At 34.2% G+C, this 19,108-nt stretch overlaps 3 protein-coding genes across 3 annotated transcripts; 1 reads left to right on the forward strand and 2 right to left on the reverse strand.

Moving 5' to 3' along the window:
* Positions 1-678: 678 nt before the first annotated feature.
* LOC114256684 (Pentatricopeptide repeat (PPR) superfamily protein) lies at positions 679-3,316 on the reverse strand. The gene has a single exon (XM_028196356.2). The coding sequence runs from the start codon at positions 3,017-3,019 to the stop codon at positions 914-916; it is 2,106 nt and encodes a 701-aa protein (XP_028052157.1). The 5' UTR covers positions 3,020-3,316; the 3' UTR covers positions 679-913.
* A 457-nt stretch (positions 3,317-3,773) lies between these two features.
* On the reverse strand, positions 3,774-6,994 carry LOC114256683 (Peroxidase superfamily protein). Its single transcript, XM_082901344.1, has 4 exons — positions 6,613-6,994; positions 5,829-6,008; positions 5,565-5,730; positions 3,774-4,380 (listed from the first exon to the last, which is right to left on the reverse strand). The coding sequence occupies exons 1-4, from the start codon at positions 6,868-6,870 to the stop codon at positions 3,959-3,961; spliced, it is 1,026 nt and encodes a 341-aa protein (XP_082757470.1). The 5' UTR covers positions 6,871-6,994; the 3' UTR covers positions 3,774-3,958.
* Positions 6,995-11,971: 4,977 nt separating this feature from the next.
* On the forward strand, positions 11,972-18,097 carry LOC114256682 (protein TIC 55, chloroplastic). The gene is made up of 4 exons (XM_028196354.2): positions 11,972-12,607; positions 13,571-13,673; positions 13,788-14,916; positions 17,820-18,097. The coding sequence occupies exons 1-3, from the start codon at positions 12,153-12,155 to the stop codon at positions 14,904-14,906; spliced, it is 1,677 nt and encodes a 558-aa protein (XP_028052155.2). The 5' UTR covers positions 11,972-12,152; the 3' UTR covers positions 14,907-14,916; positions 17,820-18,097.
* Positions 18,098-19,108: the final 1,011 nt, after the last annotated feature.

Here is a 19,108-nt window from a genome sequence, read left to right on the forward strand (position 1 = left end):
AGAAAAGAAAAATGGTCATAAGATTAAAGGGCTAAGGCGATGATAGCTTATGAATTACACAAAGCAAGACCCAAGAGAATGCAAAATGACAAAACAGCATATAGGTATTCCCTTCAAAGAATCAGTATTCCGACCTCTTGAGCTTAAAATTGACTGCATTTATGACCCCATCCATCCAACTATAAAAGATATGCTGCAGACTATTTTATCAAAAAAAACACGAATGAGATATACAGTTGAGATATATTGTAAAATACAACAAATGCATATTGTCATAATTGCTAATAAAACAACATGATTGTTTCACATATATGTTATTTTTAATACAAGTCTTTCTACAGTCTACAATTTACTGTAGAACTGCTAGCCTAGCTTCACAAAGATAATGTCTACTATGACATCTCTAGCATCTGATGTCAACACACATATCTATGCCTACTACGCCCATTTATCAAGATAAATAGATAAAACATGAATACAAAGATAGTTATGTGATGATAAATTTTACAGCAATTAACATATTCATGTGCCTTAATATTAATTGCCATTCCATATTGCATTGCACATGACAATACTTGTGTGATAACAAACTTTTCCATAATTAACATGTTCATATGCCTTGATACCAAATTGCCATTCCATATTTTTAGGCTTATGCATTGCACATGACACACCAAATTTCAAAGAATTGTACAACACACAAACTTGATTTCCCACACTGCAAACAAAATAATAATTTCCTGTCAAGGTATATGCTTTGAGCGAATATTTTACCATTACATAAATTTCAACAAAAATTTACCAAAGAATAACAAACTTAGATACCCTGAAACACAGTTCTCTTGCATTAACAGTCATTAGTCAACATCCATTAAAAGTTGAAGTCAGTTAATGAGCATCTTCAATCACAACATCAGTCCAGACAATCCAAATCACAAATAAGTTCTAAATAAGTAGCATTTTCAAAATTCTTGATTTCATCCATCAATTCTTCCAACACTTGGTATATCTCCTCACAGCAAGGGTGGGAATGATCCTCAGCATTAAAAGCATGGACCTTATTTTTAACTTCTATCCAACTCCAACCAGGTACCTTCATAACCCCCCTCTCCCTCATCAACCTTTTTACACTAGCTTTTTCATCCCACCTCTTGAGGAGCCCATACATGTTAGAGAGAAGAACATAAGTACAGTGCTCTTCAGGCTCTTGTTCTAGCAAACGACTTGCTACTTGAGTTGCCAACTTAATATCACCACAAATCCTACAAGCACCCAGCAGAGTTTTCCATACCATTGCATCTGGTTCAAATGGCATTGCCTCAATCAAGGCTTTCGCCTCCTCTAGGCGCCCAGCCCGCCCAAAAAGATCAATCCCACAAGCATAATGCTCCATTCTGGGAGGAATTCCAAAATCAGATTCCATAGATTTTAGAATACTGCAACCTTCTTCTACCATACCAATGTGGCTACATGCATTCAAAACTGCAACAAAAGTTATATGATCCAGTTTTACCTTGCTGTCTCTCATTAGGAAGAACAGGTCCAGCGCAGCTTTACCCTGCCCATGTTGTGCGTACCCAAAGATGAGTGAGTTCCAAATGATTGAGTTGTCTTTAGGGGTCGCTTCAAAGGATTTTCGAGCATCCTCAATGATCCCACACTTGGAATACATAAATATCAAAGAGCTAGCTACAAAATCATTCAAATCAAAGCCTGATTTTAGTGCCAAGGCATGAACTTGTTGACCCAATTGGAGAGTTGCCAAATCTGAGCAAGATCTAAGGACAGAAGAAAAGGCATAGTGATCGAGTCCTAGCGGACCCAATTGCAATTTTTGAAAGAACTTCAACGTATCTTCACTCAACCCATACTGTGAAAACCCTGTCAAAATTGAATTCCAAGAAACATTGTCCTTTACACCCATGGATTCAAATATTTCTATCGCATCTTCCACATATTTTCTATTTGACTTGAGATACATGGCTATCAATGAATTAGAGATTGGTATTGATTGTTCTAACCCCTTCTTGATAACCAGTGCATGCAGAGATTTTCCTTGGTTTTGATGTGCATCTTCAAAACAAGCACTTATCATACTAGTGTATGTGTAGATGTCTGGTTCAAATCCAAGCCCTTGCATCTCTATGAAGAGTTTAAACGCAAGGGCTCCTTTGTTATGTGCTAGGTAAGATGCTAGCATGGAATTCCATGTGACCAAATCTTGGGTGTTGGTAGCACTCTCAAACACTTGCTTGGCATCTTCAATGGATCCACAGTCTGAATATGAAGTAATTATAGCATTGCATACGGTGTTATCAGATGTGAACCCATGCTTTATGATTTTCGAATGGATCTGCATATTTAATTTGTAAAACTCAGGATCATCAAGCAATGTCAAAAGGGGAGCGAAGGTACCATCATTAATCCTCACACCTTCTCGCTCCATATAGTCTAGCAATAAAAACGAAGTCTCATAATCACCCACTTGTGCATACCCTGCAATAAGGGCATTCCAGGAGACATAGTTACGTTCCGGCATGCCCTTGAACACCTTATAAGCATCCTCAACCCTGTCACACTTGGCATACATGTCCAAAAGAGCACTCGCCGAGTAAACATTCCCCACATAGCCTGTCTTAACAATGAGTAAATGAGCTTGCAGCCCAAGATCAACGCTGCCCTCGCAAGCAATGCCTTTAAGTATGCTTCCAAAAGTATGTCCATCAACCATAAACCCACACCTTCTCATCCTTCTCAGAAACTCCCAAGCACTACCTAAATTCCCATAATTTACATACCCAGCGATCATCGAGTTCCATGAAACAGTATCTCTGTCGGGAATTTCGTCGAACAGCTTGAGAGCAAAACCCAACTCTCTGCATTTTGAGTACCCACTTAAAATATTGTTTGCAGTGTATGTATCACTAAAAGTTCCTAGTTTGATTGCCCCACAATGGGTTACTGAAACTTTGTTCAAAGAGGCCACTGAGCTTTCAATGAGTGAATGCAATGGCCTCATTCATAACTATTTCTAGTACATAAAAACAAAACTTGTTGTACATCAACACCCAATAATACAAAACAAGTAATCTTTTCATCTAGATCATACCCATTTCCTACAACTGATTTGCTTTAACAGAATAAAGCCAAAAGGATTCCAATTTTTGGCAACTTGGTGAAAACAAGCACATATAGAATCAAGAACACGAAAAGCTAAAGACACAACACGGCTCCAAGTAAATGGACTGGGCTGGGTCGGGTCGGACACAGTCGGGTTCCGTGATATTGGATCCCCCTTGAGTCAGGGTCCCAGCCAAGACATGGTACTGAACTGATTGGAATAATTTCAAAATTTTCACATTGTTTTTTGCTTTGACTTTTTTTTTTTTTAAAAAAAATAAAAATAATGTAGAGTGTGAAAATTCCCATGATTTCAATTTTTGTGTGAAAAGTTTTTGGAAATTGATTACACAATTTAAAAGTTCATGAATATACTTCTCTAATTCGAAACAAAAGTTCGCTTGATGGAATTGTAAGTAAGTTATATTATGAAATGAATGATTGGTTATATGATTATAAATTGTAAATTATACTTGAAAAGTTTTCATAACATTTATTTCATTGTAACCAATTTTAGTTTAAGGTAATGTTGCATCACATGTTTAAATCACAGAAATAGTTTCTTCGCACGTAGTTGTGAGGCTACATGCATCTAATTTTCTCCAAACTCTGTAGTAATAAAAATGTCGTGCACTAAGACTTCCCCTAGAAAATTGACTAAGCATAATACTTTTCCTTTTTTTTTTCCTTAATTCCTTCACAAATTCAAGATTTAAATACAAGTGGAAATGAAAATTAGAATATATATATGTGCCCAATGACAATACTTATGTTGACTTTCTACAAGATTTTCCAGCCATCCAAGCAGTTCTCTTTTGCAGTTTTCTTCCCCATTTCTTCACCCATTGCTATTAGTCATAGAACACAACTGTCTGACCTCCCCTTCATCACCTGTCTTCACGCCAACGCTAGTAAGCTTCAAGAATGCCCCGCCCCAACTATCAAAAAAACTAGCCTGCTTATTTGCAAACTCGACAACTCTATTCATCGTTCTTTTGTCATTAAGCAGAACTGAGTCTGATTGGAAAAGCCCCTTGTGGGCTAGGAGTTCCTTGTAGTATTGGTTGTCGAATAGGAGGGGAGTTCCAGGGTCATTGTTGACAGTAATGGATGCGCTCGCTCCTGCTGGACACTGTTTGGTTAGTTCCAATGCATAATTTTTGTCTAGAGATGAGTCGATGAGTGTGAGATTGCCCTTTGGATCGACTTGGAATCGGTCACTGAATGCACTGCAGTGTGCTGATCCTATGGTGTGAGCTCCTGCAATGTCATAGCAAGTGAGAAATTTCACCATATTCATTGAGTATAGTCTGCTCATAGAATTCTACTACAGCTAACATATCAAAAAACAAAAAATAATTGTCTCTCTTTAAGTACTCATTGAGTAATATTTTTAAATTACTTCTTTTCGGATTTTATCAATTCTTTTTATAATTAATAGATGTGACAATCATAATTAAAATGTCGAAATTTAAAACAAAATAAAAAAAAAAAATGTATAAAATTTCTGAGTATTTTAAAGTTTTTTTCTAAGTACAGAGTATTATTGTTTACATTTTTACCTTTCGAATCATTTGTAGGATCTAAGCGTGAAATGGTAACAAAAACCCTACGACCACAAAAAGGTTATGCGAACAATTTGTGAGATATCAATATGTTCAGTACACGTAACTTTTATGCACGTGTCATTACTGCAATGATAACGTCAAGTAACTCCTTTCTTAATTTTCTCTCAATGAGGATCCTTTCTATACAACCTTCTATATTTTTTTCAATAATTATTTCATTCACTAACTATGTGCCAAAGTTATTCAGTGCACTGTATGACATTGTCACACATGCACATGTATCCCATTATAAATTGGGGTAGGTTGCATTGCATCTACATCAATGTGTGGGGGGATGCCATACAATAATTGTTCACTTATATCTCTCAACTGATCACTCATTCAATTCACTCATTAGTACTGTAAATTTTCTATATAGACCAACTCATGAAATTGAATGTTCAAAACAACTAAAAATTCACCCAATTTTGCTTCACATGGAATTTTTATTTCTTGCCAGAAAGAACACCTATGCATGTTCCATTTCAATAAACACTTCTTTTTTTCCATTTTTCTTTTTTTGTATGAGCATGTTTGATACAGTTTTTCTTAACTTTAAAGTTGATAATTAAAAATCAAAAGCTAAAAATACCCACTACCTTCTACATAACCAACTTTTTCAGTTTACCTTGGCATCCTTTGGAAGTTAGTTAAAAAATTTATTGGCTAAAATAAACTTACAAAAAGCTAAAAATATTGCTAATTTTTTGGCTTTTTATGTAAAATGGCCAATTTACCCATGATAATAATGCAGCATATTTATAATGTACAAAATAAGAAAAAAGGAAGGGCAAAATAGGAAAATGGATGAAGTGTGAAGTTGAAAAGGTTGTGTACCTGAAAGGGTAACGAGGTCATCCAAAGACAACCCTTTGGAGGAGAAGAGCTTAATCATCTCATCCAGTGAAAAACTTGTGTCTACTATGTTTGGCCTCACATTTGAAGCTGCTGAAACCCTCCCATCTCTCCTCCCTGTTGGAATCTGAATCGCCGGTCCGCCAGTCTATTTTTGGCAATCATAAATAGTAAAAACCAAACCAGAAATTAAGTACAAAAATGTATCAGATTAAAGAAAATGTATCATAAGTTAGACAATATTACAATTTCTACAGCATCTCGAGCAGCCAAAGCAACAATATCAGCACAAGAAACTGTTTCTGGGCAAAATATTTCAAGCACTCTTTTTGCTGAGTTTATTACTGAGAATCCTCCGAGAGATGTGTTTGCTGGATCGGTTCTCTCTGTTTTATTTCCTTCTAAAAGCACAGATGCATCACAACCCTGTAAACATCACACAATGAAAAGGAAAAAAAAAAAAAAATCTCTTAACTTCACAACAAATTATGTAACTCCATAAAGTATTTAAAAAGGTATTCTGAAAATTATGTGTATGGTATAAATTTAAATTTGATGCAATGTGATATATTTTTCACTTTCAAGATACTTTTCAGATATTTTTTCTGGGTGCATAGTACTGCTGGGTTTTGTGAGTGCATTTTTTTGCTTCCCTTGTTAACAGACATCAACGATACTATTAACCACAAAAAAAAAAATAATTTGCACAATTTGAATATAACAACCCATTCACTAACGGGTCTCACTGTCTGATATGTACTGTAAAAAAAATTATGTGGTTGATTCTTCGTTTATAGAATTACAATTAGAAAATTTTTATACAAACTAATAAATTTGACAAAATTTTAGAAATTAAAACTGAACGTACTTCATTAATATGACAAGTGTCTTTGTTTTTAAAATTTATTAATTTATATATAACATTACTCTTTTTACTCTTATTGTAACAGAGACATGCATAGCCCAAACTCATTGCCTATCTCTCTCTTTCTTCTTGGAGACTAGTTGAAAACAAAACAATTACATATACCTCAACAAAGCAGTCATGGAAGAGCAAGCGAAGGAGCTTTCCGGGAAGTGAAGGATCGTCAGAAGAAGCTGATCTGACAGTGTTTCTAACAATGAGTTCGGCAGGTGGGCATGAAGCTGCATAGAAGTCGAATGAGAGGTTGGAAGAAGAAGAAGAAGAAGAAGAAGAAGAAGAAACTATAAAGATGACAAGAAGCATAAGAAGTTTTTGGAAATGAGCTGTTGGATAACAAGAAGTAAGAATGGGTTTTTTTTCCATTAGGATACAAGAAAAGCAAATGCTCTATTCTATCTGTGCCGAATCTGGTGATTTTTTTTTCTTTTTTTGTTTCTCTCACTTCAAATTTTACCCAGTCCAGAGAGAGAGAGAGAGAGGCTGGTGATGGTGAGTGAGCATGTATGTATATTTAAAGCTGCATTTATGGGATTTGGTGGTAGCAGGGGAGTTGGATGGGGGTTACTAATACAACGCTGACAGTAGAAGAGATGAGTTTTCTCAAACTACATTCATTTTAGATTTGCAGACTCTAAACTAGAGCTAAGAAAAGCTCTACTGCAATTGTTTTATCTGATTGTCATGATTCTAATCCGTTTCAGAAAAGGAATGCTATATAAGCAGGAAAAAAAAATAAATTAAGAATAAATTAAAAATAATGTTTGAAAATTTTAATGCAATTCTAATAATATGAAAAGTGATAATGTGAAGATGGGGTTCACAAAGTGTAAAAAAATGTCTCATGTTCCTTGAAAAACTAACACTTGTGTTAAATAGTAAGGGTTGGCGGACCCTAGCTAAATAAGGTTTGGATTGAGTTCGAGACTAGTTTGTCTAGTCCAGCACAATACCAAAAAAAATAAAATAAAATAAAAAAATATTTAGATAGCATTTGACAGAGTTTTCTAAATATAATTTGAAAATAGAAGTTTTATTTTGAGTTTATGAGTTTTGAAATTATAATTTGAGTATGAAAAATTTGTTTGGTGAATGAGTTTTGAAAAAAGTTTAGAATTGAGTGGAGAATTTTTGAAGTGACATATGATATTTGATACAAAAACTTAAAACTCATAATCAAACACATAACTCAAAATTCTAATCATAGCTTATAAAAAAAATTTAAAAATTTTGAAATTTTTTTTATTTAAAATATAAAAAATAACAGGTGATAATTGTTAAAAAAAAAAAAATATACTGTTCCGGTCAACTGCCCGGTCAACCTGCCAAATGTCTAGGAACACTATCAGCCGGACGCTTGGGAAAACAACCGATTAGTCCAAATTTTTTTGCCTTGAACAAAGTTTGCAAAAATGAGTATGAAATTAATTTTAAAAACTATAAATAAACGTCACGTACAAATTAAAACGTAGAACTAAAGTTTCAAAACTCTATCAAAAACAGCTTTACTTTTTTGTTTTTTTTTTAAGTAGGCTCGAACATCAACACATTAACCCATTGGGTCAAGCTTGGGCCCAAGATTTTTTGCCTCACCGTCAAAAGAGTTGGTTAGGCTTAGTTCACAGGTTTTGCAGTCTGATTAACAAGATTCAAGAAGAATTGTCGGTGTTTTAGAAAGTTGGTAAAAAATTGATTTTTGACTTTTTTAATCAAAAAAACTAACTTTTTGAGTAGTAACTTGGGTAAAAAAACTAACTTTTTTAACTAAAAAAAGTCAAAAATTAATTTTTTGCTAACTTTCCAAAACAAGCCTATGTAATGGTGAGTATATAATCTCACTCACCATTCAAAGTAGAGAAACCATATCATAATGAAATGTTACTTATGTGACAAATTTAACATTTATTAACTTTGTACCAAAGGTTTGGCATAAAACTATTTTAACACACTATTTGACATAATCATTGAAAATTCTTTTTAAAAAATCATGTCATTTTTTAGCTTTAGCACAAAGATGCTCTTATTAGAGCATCTTCAATAATTTGTCATTAGAGCTACCATTGCTATAATGGTGCTGTTTGGTGTAACTGTTAAAACAGACTATAGATTATAACTTAACAGATTATAGATTATGACTTTAATCAGAAGCTGTTAATCTGTTTGGTATAGCTGTTGGATTATAGATTTAAGTTGCTGAGTAGTGTTTGTTAAATAAGCTGTGTGTAGCTTTTTCAATTAATTTTTATTTTTTACTATTCATTATTTGTCTACATTTTTCATAAAAAATAATAATAGTATTTTATAGTCCATTTGGGTCTTTTTCTATTTTTAAAAAAATAAAAAATAAAAAAATCTAAGAGTATAACCGTAAATTAACATGTCCACAGCAGAAGCTGATAATCAGAAACAAGGGGTGAGCAGCTTCTCAGAATCAGCTTTTTTGACTTAAAATAAGTTGTTAGAATCAGAAGCTGTTTGAAATAAATTTAACCAAACAGTCCAAAATAACTTTTTAAAAGCCAGAAGCCATAAGCTGGCTCAAAAAAGCCACACCAAACACCCCCAATATAGTAGTTGTGGTGAAAAATGATGCTTCAATAGTTGAATATACCAGCTGCCAAATTTGAGAAATGCCAAAGGTTGCTTGAAATTTGACACGAGCTTTGACAGTGCTATTTGTGCCAACTCAGCCAAAACCAACTGTGTCCTTCTCTCTCTCTCTTTTTTTTTTTTTTTTTTTTTTTTTGGGTGGGTAAGTCATAAAGTAAAGACAATGAAATTTACATGTTTACAAGGGGCATACCCCAGGCACGCCCAACAACAAATAAAAAAAAAGATTAAAAAACCAACAAAGTTACCACTGCACACCTCCCCTAAGAAAAAGGGGGGTAAATACAAGAACAACCGAAAAACAAAATAACCGAACTTTGCCCATATATCCTTTTAGTCCCCAAGTAACCCCTACCATCATAGATTAGAGATGGAAACTTGGGGTGGATACGTGGGCAAAGATACAAATAAACACAACGCATAATAAAACACACCAGACAAACACGCAAAGCAACAACCCTCAAACCCAGTCAAAAATGATAACCAGTCTCTACCGCAGATAAACACATGGAGTCCAATAAGCATCCCACTCCTCACTGTCGTGACATTCTAGTCACTAACCAAAGTCGTGATGGAGGAAAAAATCTGCCCTGCGGGAAATCCCGACATAGTCACATGTTTCACCATTTTTTTCACCATTTTTTTTTAATCAAAATTCACCAAAAAAAATTTCAATAAATTTTTTTTTTTTAATTTACCCGAAATCAATAAAGTTTTTTTTATACCAAAATCAGTCACCAACAATCAATAAATCTCAAACAAATTCAACAAATCTCATATTCAGCAAAACAAAATTAACAATTTCATTGCAGCTTAACAAGCAATTTCATAACTTCAAATCTCAAAATATGAACAATATTGAAAATAATAAATACTTGGTTTTGGTAGTTCAAAGTAGATCTAGTGGTGAATCATAATGTCAAAGGAAGCGGTAAAGAGATCGCCGACGGTGGGAGCAGATCTGGTTTTGGTAGTTCAAAGTAGATCTGGTGGTCCTTGGTTTAGAATTGGTGATCATCTCTTCAATGTTGTCCAATGTTGCCGATCCATTCTAGGAATGTGTGTGTGTGTGAAAGAGAGAGAGAAGAGTGAGAGAAAGAGAAGAGTGGGATTAGACGACATCGATTGACTGTACCAGAGTGCAGAAAGAGAAGTTCCCACCGTGGGAAGGAGTTTGCACCGTCTCCGATCAAAAAGAGATAGAGTGAGAATAAGAGGAAGATTGAGAGAGAGAGAGAGAGAGACTGAGAGGGAGAAAGGTTGGTCTTTAGAGAGAGAGAGGGAGAACAACAGAGTCACTTTTAGCTTGGAATAGGCTGGATGATTCTGGATCATTCATCTCAACCGTTAGAAATGATATTACTTGGATGGTGGTGATCTGTCTTGGAAAAGCAATAGAGCCGTTGGTGTCACATTACTGAAAACCCAATTGTTGGGAATTCGCAATCTCATACTCATTTTTGAGAAAGAATTTTTGGAAATTATTACTCACTGCAGAATGATCATTCAAGAACACAAATGTTTGTCTCATCTCGATGAGGTATAATCATAAGATGCTACAACAATTTTAGTGGGTGTTTAGTGAAAGTAAAAAATCTATACCTAAGTAGGATGTCTCAAGAGAAGAAAAAATGATTCAAATACTGTAGGAGATGAAAGAACTTTAAATCAAAAGACAAAAACATGAGATCAAAAAGGAAGAACTTTTGATAATGACTACGGACATTTCTCATTTGGACCCTCAGATGAAAATGAATTACATAATGCGAAAAAATAAAGATTGCGTTTGGTAGAGTTTTGTAAATATGATTTGAGAGTATGAGTTGTATTTTGAGTTTGTGAGTTTTAGAATAATGATTTGAGTGTGGAAAATTTGTTTGGTGAGAGAGTTTTGAATTGAGTGAGGAATTTTTGATGTGACATATGATATTTGATACAAAAACTTACAACTCATAACCAAATATACAACTCAAAATTCTATTAAAACACATTAAAAAAATTTTAAAATTCAAAAAATATTTTTTTTGAATATATAAAAATTAATATATGTAAATTGCAAAAAAATAAAAAATTGCACTATTCCAGTCAACCGGCCAGACGACAGGCGAGACGTCCAATGAGACATTTGGTGGGACGACCGGTTAGGCCAAATTTGAAAAAAAAAAATTTGAAAATCGCACTGGAGACAGAGTTTTCTGCAGAGTTTTGAAAACATGATTTGAGAACTGGTTCCAAACATCATATTTTAATATGGGTGTAGAATCATTGTTTGGAAACACAACCAAACACAGCCTAAAATTTTTGCCAAGTGGTCCACAAATGTCAGCAATCCAAATTATTATTTTTCCCCGTCTCTTGGTGAATAATTACAGGAGAATGTATTTTTTAATTTTGCAGTATCATTTATTTTTTAATGTAATTTTTAGTCTTTATTTGTAATGTCATTTTTATGTTCCAATTTAATTTTGAGTATTTAATTTTTTTTTTCAATTTTTCAATTTCTTATTCATTTTTTACATTTGTCTAGTTGCGTATAAGATAAATATATAATTTTTTTTTACAAACAATTAAAAAAATGTCACAAAAGACAAAATAAATAAATAAATAAAAATCACTAAAAAACTTATATCTAAATAAATTTGGAGAAAAAATTAGTTGAGATTTGCCAAAATAGTATGTTTATCATTCGAGGACTATTGCTATAATTTGACAAATTACTATTATTCATTACCAAATTCGAATAATAGCAAATACCATTGAAAATGTTCTTAATTTTACATATTGATTTGCAATTTCCTTAAATAATAATAATAATAAATAAATAAATAAATAAATAGGTAGAATGGACAAAAACCTCAGTCAAAGAAAATATTTGAAATTCACTCCAAAGTTGTAAATTTGTGGCCAGCATCAGTGCACCAAGACAACAAGCTACCACCTCTCTCTCTCTCTCTCTCTCTCTTTTTCTTGTGCTTTCATTTCTTCATCAAACTACTCCTCCCACCCAATTCTCAACCCTTCTTCTCGACACAATATCAATGGCTCTGTTGCAGCCATTTTTCTCTGTTATTTTCTTCTCGAAAACCCTCCATTTCTCACCCCCACCCAGAAAAACACCAACATTAACGACCATTCAAACAAACAGAGTTGTCCCTCTCCTCCAACCATTCAAACCCCATCATCAATCACACCCATTGAAGAACTGGACAAAATGCTCTGCTGTGGCAGAGATTGGTGGTGGGTTAGCAGTAGAAGATGAAGGATCAGAAGGGGATGAACAGAGTGTTCTTGTGGGTCCTTCTACTGAAGAGGGCGTGAGTTCTGAGAGGGTTTCAGTGGACTATGATTGGACTCAGGAATGGTACCCACTTTATCTAACCGAGGATGTTCCAAAAGATGCTCCTTTGGGTCTCACTGTTTTTGATAAACAGCTTGTTCTGTATCAAGATGGTAAGGGTGTGTTTCGGTGTCATGAAGATCGGTGTCTCCATAGGTAAATTTTACCCAATATCTATGATCTTGGTTTATTATGCTCTATATATGATTGGTTTTGAATCTATTGATAATGTTTTAAGATTTTTATCTTTGAAGTTCTTGTTTATCTTAAAAGTTCTTCATTAGGTGGATTTAGCTTGTGGAGATGATAGTGTAGGCACTAAAATTCTATTAAAGGGTGTGTTGGATTGTGTGGATTTGGAATTTGATTTCAGAAATTAAATTTGAGCCAACTCAATTAATTGAATGATAAGGCATCTTAGTTTGATTTTGATTGCTAATGCGGCTTAATGGCATCTGGTTTTTCGGTTTATATACCTCAACAAGTTTGTTGCCTCATATGCCTTGTTTGGTGATTTAGAAGAATAATGTTCTTTCTTAATATGATAGTATGATATACCTATTTCGGGTAAGTCTGGTTTTCATTGCTTAGGTTAGAGTGAAGGATTCGATTAAAACTGATGTTAAAATTCCTCAGTACTCTTTAGTAGCGCAACTAACTTTTTCATGCCCCTTTGAACTTTAATTCAAGACCATGTATGTGTGTATGTCTGTGGCAGAGAGTGAGGGAGAGATGATGGGACATCTTTTGAATTATGCAATTGAAATCCATGGATGTACGTGTCTTGTACTAAAAAATTTGCAACAATCATCCCTAACTAGAATTCTTCACTGAGTGTCTGTACTTCTTAGACTAGGAGAAGTGTATCAAAAAGTTTCCTACCCCAAATCAAATGAATAAACTAATAGTTAGTATTGATTCTTTGGGATGAATGCCTCGTGTCTGATCTTGTTTGTTACTTTGCAAAGATATGGTATTCTCTATGTATGAGGTGGTCATGGTTATTGTAATTGGAGATCATACAATAACTATTTTGGTAGTTTTTTACATGAATGTAGCAATTTTGGAATCCCGAACCGATTATCATCATAACCCTGTCTGTGAAACTTATTGATTAAGGTTAGCAAAACTCTCTGAAGGCCAGTTGGTTGATGGAAGGCTGGAATGCCTGTACCACGGTTGGCAATTTGAAGGTGGGGGTAAATGTGTGAGGATACCTCAGGTTTGTATAACGCTTCGTGTCCCTATAATCTGTTGTTTTGTACATTACCAACCAACCTCTACATCTGAAAATTGAGTTTGATGAATTTCTTTCGCAATTATGTTTTCCACACAGCTTCCCGCCAATGCAAGGATTCCCCAATCAGCTTGTCTTAAAACATATGAGGTTCGGGAATCCCAAGGAGTCGTGTGGGTATGGATGTCCCAAAAGATACCGCCAAATCCTAGTAAATTGCCTTGGTTTGAAAATTTTGCCCGGCCCGGGTTTCAAGATACTTCAACAACACACGAACTTCCTTACGATCATTCCATACTTCTCGAGAACCTTATGGATCCGGCCCATATCCCTATCTCCCACGATAGAACTGATTGGACGGCGAAAAGGGAAGATGCCCAACCATTACTATTCAAAGTTACTGAAAGAACAGATCGAGGGTTTGCGGGTTGGTGGGGCAAAGAAAAAGATCAATCCATGCCAAATTTCTTACGGTTTGAAGCACCATGCGTTCTACAGAACAACCGAGAGCTTGTTGATGAGAAGGGGGAGAAAAACTATTTTTCGGGCCTCTTTCTTTGTACGCCATCTGGGCAAGGCAAATCCCTGCTCATTGTGAGGTTTGGAGGCACAAAAAGTTCCCCGCTCGCAAAATTGTTCCCAAAATGGTATTTCCATCAGAACGCGAGTAAGGTTTTTGAGCAAGATATGGGTTTTCTCTCATCCCAAAACGAAGTTTTGTTGAAAGAAAAAGTTCCCACAAAAGAATTGTACATTAATTTAAGGTCATCAGACACATGGGTTGCAGAATACAGGAAGTGGATGGACAAAGTAGGGGACGGGATGCCTTATCATTTCGGCCACAGCACAATTTCACTGCCTAAAGTGCCTGCTGTGGTGGAACACGCTCCGGCTGGACTTGTTGCCAGCATTTCAGCTTCTTTGCCGGCCAAGGGAGGAATCGGGACAATGTACGCGCCAAACCTTTCCAACAGATATTTCCGGCATCTAATCCATTGCAAGGAATGCAGAAGTGTTGTTAAAGCATTTCAAGCATGGAAAAATGCTCTCTCGATCATTGCTCTCGTGTCGACTGCATTTGCAATTCTTGTGTCAGGAAGGCAGTGGAAGACCCTTTTCTTGGTTTGGACAACCCTATGCTTGGCGGGAATCTATGCATGCTCGACTGCAATTGCAATGAATACAACAAACTTCATAAGGATACACAGAAGACTGTAAGCCAAGAATGGTACGTTTCATGATTTGTCAGTTTTTTTCAAGGCTGAACAATAAAGGAAAAAAAAGAAAAAAAGAGAGAAGAATTATTCATATATAGAATTACACAGGTTGATTAGATTATTCATATGACGACTCCATCACGTATAATATTTTAAATTTAATTAATTAAGAAAATTTGGATTTTAATTAGTCATTATTCTGATTTAATTTGGGATTTATGAGAATTATTGAGTCTGATTCGTGTATGATTATGTCAAGGATTTATTTTGAAAGCCTAAATGGCCTAAGGAGGTGAAATTGATTAGTTGAATTAGTCTAATTTCAAGTATTGGATCATATGGGAGGTTAATTAAATATTTGATTCAGTGTAGAAAAATTAAGATTTGATTTATTGGGTCCGAATTAGAATTAATTAAGTTAATTAAGAAATGAGGATTTGTAATTAAGATTATTCTGAATTAAATTTACTTATGAGATGACCAATTTAAATGTGTAATTTATTAATAAGAATATTGGGTCTGACTAGAAATTGAGAGCCTTAATGATTTGAGAAACCAAAATTGATAATGACAATAAGTTTAATTTAATATTTAGAGTCTTTTGGGAGGTTGATTGAAAATCTGATTCAAATTAATAAAATTAAATATGATTAATTAGGCCTTAATTGAAAATAATTAGATTAATTGGTTTATGTGGGAATTGATCAATTAAGATTAAGTATGGTTAATTGTGATTTAATTAAGCTAATTGTGTAATCAAGAGTTAAGATAGTCCCACTTGTGTGTATGTTTTTGTGTTGGAGACCTTAAGTCAAAAGATGGGTCATTTCTTACTTGTCTTCTGCTAAGAAAATTGGGTGTGGGTGTACAGAGAATTCTGTTTGTGTATTTTGATGAGTCAAGTGTTAGACGTTTAGAATGTTCTAAATAAGTGTATTTTTTGACTTTTAAAAAAAAAAATTTGTGTAAAAAAGTAAAAAAAATGAGTAGAAAAGTAAAGAAAAGATGTGGATAGATGTTGATTGATGTGACCCAAATAAGTGTATGTATGCAAAAAAAGTACACGTTTTTAGTGCATGCCAAACAAGCACTCATTTTGCATTGTGTTGGGAGCAAGCTTTAGAGAGAGAGAGAGCTCCTAGAGAGAGAGCTCCTAGAGAGAAAGAGCTCAAGACTTGTCAAATCTTGAAATTGAAACCTTAGGTAAGGAATTTATGCTTATATTTTGTAGAAAATCCTCCATATATCATGAATCAAGAGAGTTGTTGAGTTAATTCCATAGTTTTTTGTAAGAAATGGGTTCAAAGCAAGAATTGAGCTACATGCATATTCAAGGAAGATTTCATCATTTTGTTTAGAATTTTAAAGTTCTTACGTGCATGAAAGCTTTTAAATTGCATAAGATTTCAGAAAATCCATGAATTCATGTCCTCAATTTCATGTTTTTTTCTTAAAGGGAAAGAGGTTTGAAAAGTTTTACATGCTTGATTAATTATGTAGTGTTTCATCATTTTGAGCATGGTTTTTATTATCTTTGTTGAATTTGAGAATTAATTACACATGCGTCGTTAATTTTTAAAGTTTTGAAGGAATAATTTCATGAATTTAATAGTTCAAGTTCATGTTTTGAGAAACAAGAAGAAAAGAGTTTCAAATCATTTATATGCATGGAAGTTTCGGTTCAATCCTTGTTAAATTAAAAATGGGTTTGAGCAAATGGTTTATAAAGGAGCATGTATTTATGTTTTTAAAAATATTTTCACGATTTTGATCAGGACATACAAGAATTTAAGTTTGGAAATGTGTTTGATGCCTTTTTTGTTGCATTTCAGAGCCCAGAAATTTACAGACCGCTTGAGCGGTTACTACCGCTCGAGTGCACATAACAAGCATCCAGTATTTTTGCAGACAACGCAGTCCGGTCAAGCCTATTTCTGCATATTTTGAAAATTACATCTTTTTCATGTTTCATCCTCATCTCTTCCCAAGCATTTGTGAGCATGATTTACGGCTCATTGAAAATGAATAAGTTTAGAACCAAAGTAAGTAATTAGTTATGAAGCAAAGTAAGGGATTGGTTTATTAGATAGAGAAAGAATAAGTGAAGTAGGAATTCGGTTTACTTAGAGAAAAAAAAGAATAAGATAAGTTATATGTGATCAAGAGAGTAATAATTGTGTTTCGATATGTTTGTTTATGTGCTTTACGTAAGTTGGGTGTTTGAGGAATTGTATTCAAGTCAAACCTACTGTGAGTAATATTTTTATAAAGATATGTTCGAAAAGTATGTTGTAAATTGTTATATGAATAATGTTTATGAAATACTATTTTATATGAATGAATGAATGTTCTTTTTCGAAATGTATTCATGGCATCCAGTAATAAGGCCCTCTCCAGGAAGAAACAATACCATGACCATTTGTTAATAAGGCCCTCGCCAGAGAGAAACAATACTGTGGCCCTTCGTTGATAAGGCCTTTGCTTGGGAGAAACAATACCAAAGCCCTTTGTTATTTGATTACAGAGATCTCTAATGTTGATCCGAGTGGTCCCGTTGGTTGACCTTCATGGTCCCTTTGATTATGCTTTCGGGCCTTCGTATTCAATTAGATGTACTACGTATAATGTTTTGATGTTGAACTTCAATATGAAAAATGCTTGGTTTGATTCAGATATATGTCTCATTTGAAAATGTATAGATTTTTATATGATAAATGTTTGCTTTGGAAACAATGTTATATGACATTTGAAAATGTAAAATATGGCATGTGCCTTGTTTTGAAAATGATATAAAGATTATTGTTTTGAAAATGAAAGACATGTTTTATATTATTCTGGACTTCATTCATTAACCTCTTTATTTTGGTATTACTCACTAAGCTTTAGCTCACCCCTCTTCCTTGTACATATGTAGGTAAGCAATTGGAAGATCAACATTATAGTTTACTTCGAAGTCCGTCCATTTGCATCACGCCACCCAAGAGTGCCTTCATGTTGAGGTTTTAGATTTATTTTGCCAGGCATGCTAAGCTGTGTATTTTATTGAAGTCTTATGTATATGTATATATATACGTGTGTGAGATGTAGATGTATAAGATTTGTATTTGTATATATTAAAAGTGTTCTTGAATATTTTAAATATTTCAATTCATCATGTATGCACAGCTCAATGGACATTAATCTTTTTTGTTAGGTCCCTTAGTGTTGCTAATTTAGCAAACAAACATTGTATATCGAGTTATAAAGTTTCTTGAAAATTTGGTTTGCTCGCTCGAGCGAAGGAAGTTTGGTTCAAGCGAAGAAACTTTGGTCCCAGTAATTTTCGCTATTTGCAAAAATATTGAGAAGGGTAATTGTGCACTCGAGCAAACCTTTTGATGGCTCGAGCAAAGACACTTAAGGCAATACACGCGTATCAATCTCATCGCTCGAGTGATAGTTCCTGCACTCGAGCGACCATTGTGGCCCTATTTTTCATAAAGCTAAGTTTCAGTCAAATTTTAGGGCATAGCTTTCCGATCATCTTTTTGGGAATTAGGGTTTTCTTCTTGAGAATTTTTGCTAGTTTCTTTGATATTTGTTTGAGTTTAACTCATGGTTTGATTAATATACATTAAAGGATTGTTTGATTATTCAATACAAGAGTGTTCTTCTTCGGTAGATTCCGAAGATTTGAGCTTAGAGTCTTTGAAGGCGTTCGAAACTGCTCGTGGTCGTTGATTCGACATGGATGTTGTGGATTCAACATCAAGCTAATCAATTTCGAGACGAAGGTGTTGGTGAAAGAGACACGGATTGTTGAAGACAATTTTACAAACTTTGGGTAAATTGTTTAGTAAATTTGTGTTCTTTCTTTCTTCATAGTGGGTTGATTAGTGACGTTTCACCCATGATTTTTTATCACAATTGGTGGTGCTCCAACTGTGATTTTTTCCATGTAAAAATTGTTTATGTTCATTTATTATTTGTGGAATAACAATCTAAATCACCTTCGTACGTACTAAATGATTTAGATTGCTAATTTTGGTTGGTTGGGAATTATAGTAATTAAATCTATAATGAATCACGTAGTTTTTCATTTTTGTTTTGCTTCCACTTTAGACTCTGATATTAATATATATTTTTGAAATTTTGTCTTTGAGGTCTAGGTACAAGCCAATTATGGCCTAAACCTTTAGGGGTGAGTTTGAATCGTGACAATTC

Source organism: Camellia sinensis, chromosome 13 (assembly GCF_055761805.1).
Source record: "Camellia sinensis isolate YWXY chromosome 13, ASM5576180v1, whole genome shotgun sequence".
In the NCBI taxonomy this organism is placed as follows: domain Eukaryota; kingdom Viridiplantae; phylum Streptophyta; class Magnoliopsida; order Ericales; family Theaceae; genus Camellia; species Camellia sinensis.

What these genes read in the sequence shown, in the direction of transcription:
- LOC114256684 (XM_028196356.2), bottom strand. Translation starts at nt 3,019, where the DNA reads ATGAGGCCATTGCATTCACTCATTGAAAGCTCAGTGGCCTCTTTGAAC.
- LOC114256683 (XM_082901344.1), bottom strand. Translation starts at nt 6,870, where the DNA reads ATGGAAAAAAAACCCATTCTTACTTCTTGTTATCCAACAGCTCATTTC. An exon ending in CTCGAGATGCTGTAGAAATT is followed by an intron (nt 5,731 to 5,828) that starts GTAATATTGTCT and finishes TGCCAAAAATAG; the next exon opens with ACTGGCGGACCGGCGATTCA. An exon ending in TGACCTCGTTACCCTTTCAG is followed by an intron (nt 4,381 to 5,564) that starts GTACACAACCTT and finishes ATGACATTGCAG; the next exon opens with GAGCTCACACCATAGGATCA.
- LOC114256682 (XM_028196354.2), top strand. Translation starts at nt 12,153, where the DNA reads ATGGCTCTGTTGCAGCCATTTTTCTCTGTTATTTTCTTCTCGAAAACC. An exon ending in GAAGATCGGTGTCTCCATAG is followed by an intron (nt 12,608 to 13,570) that starts GTAAATTTTACC and finishes TTATTGATTAAG; the next exon opens with GTTAGCAAAACTCTCTGAAG. An exon ending in AATGTGTGAGGATACCTCAG is followed by an intron (nt 13,674 to 13,787) that starts GTTTGTATAACG and finishes TTTTCCACACAG; the next exon opens with CTTCCCGCCAATGCAAGGAT.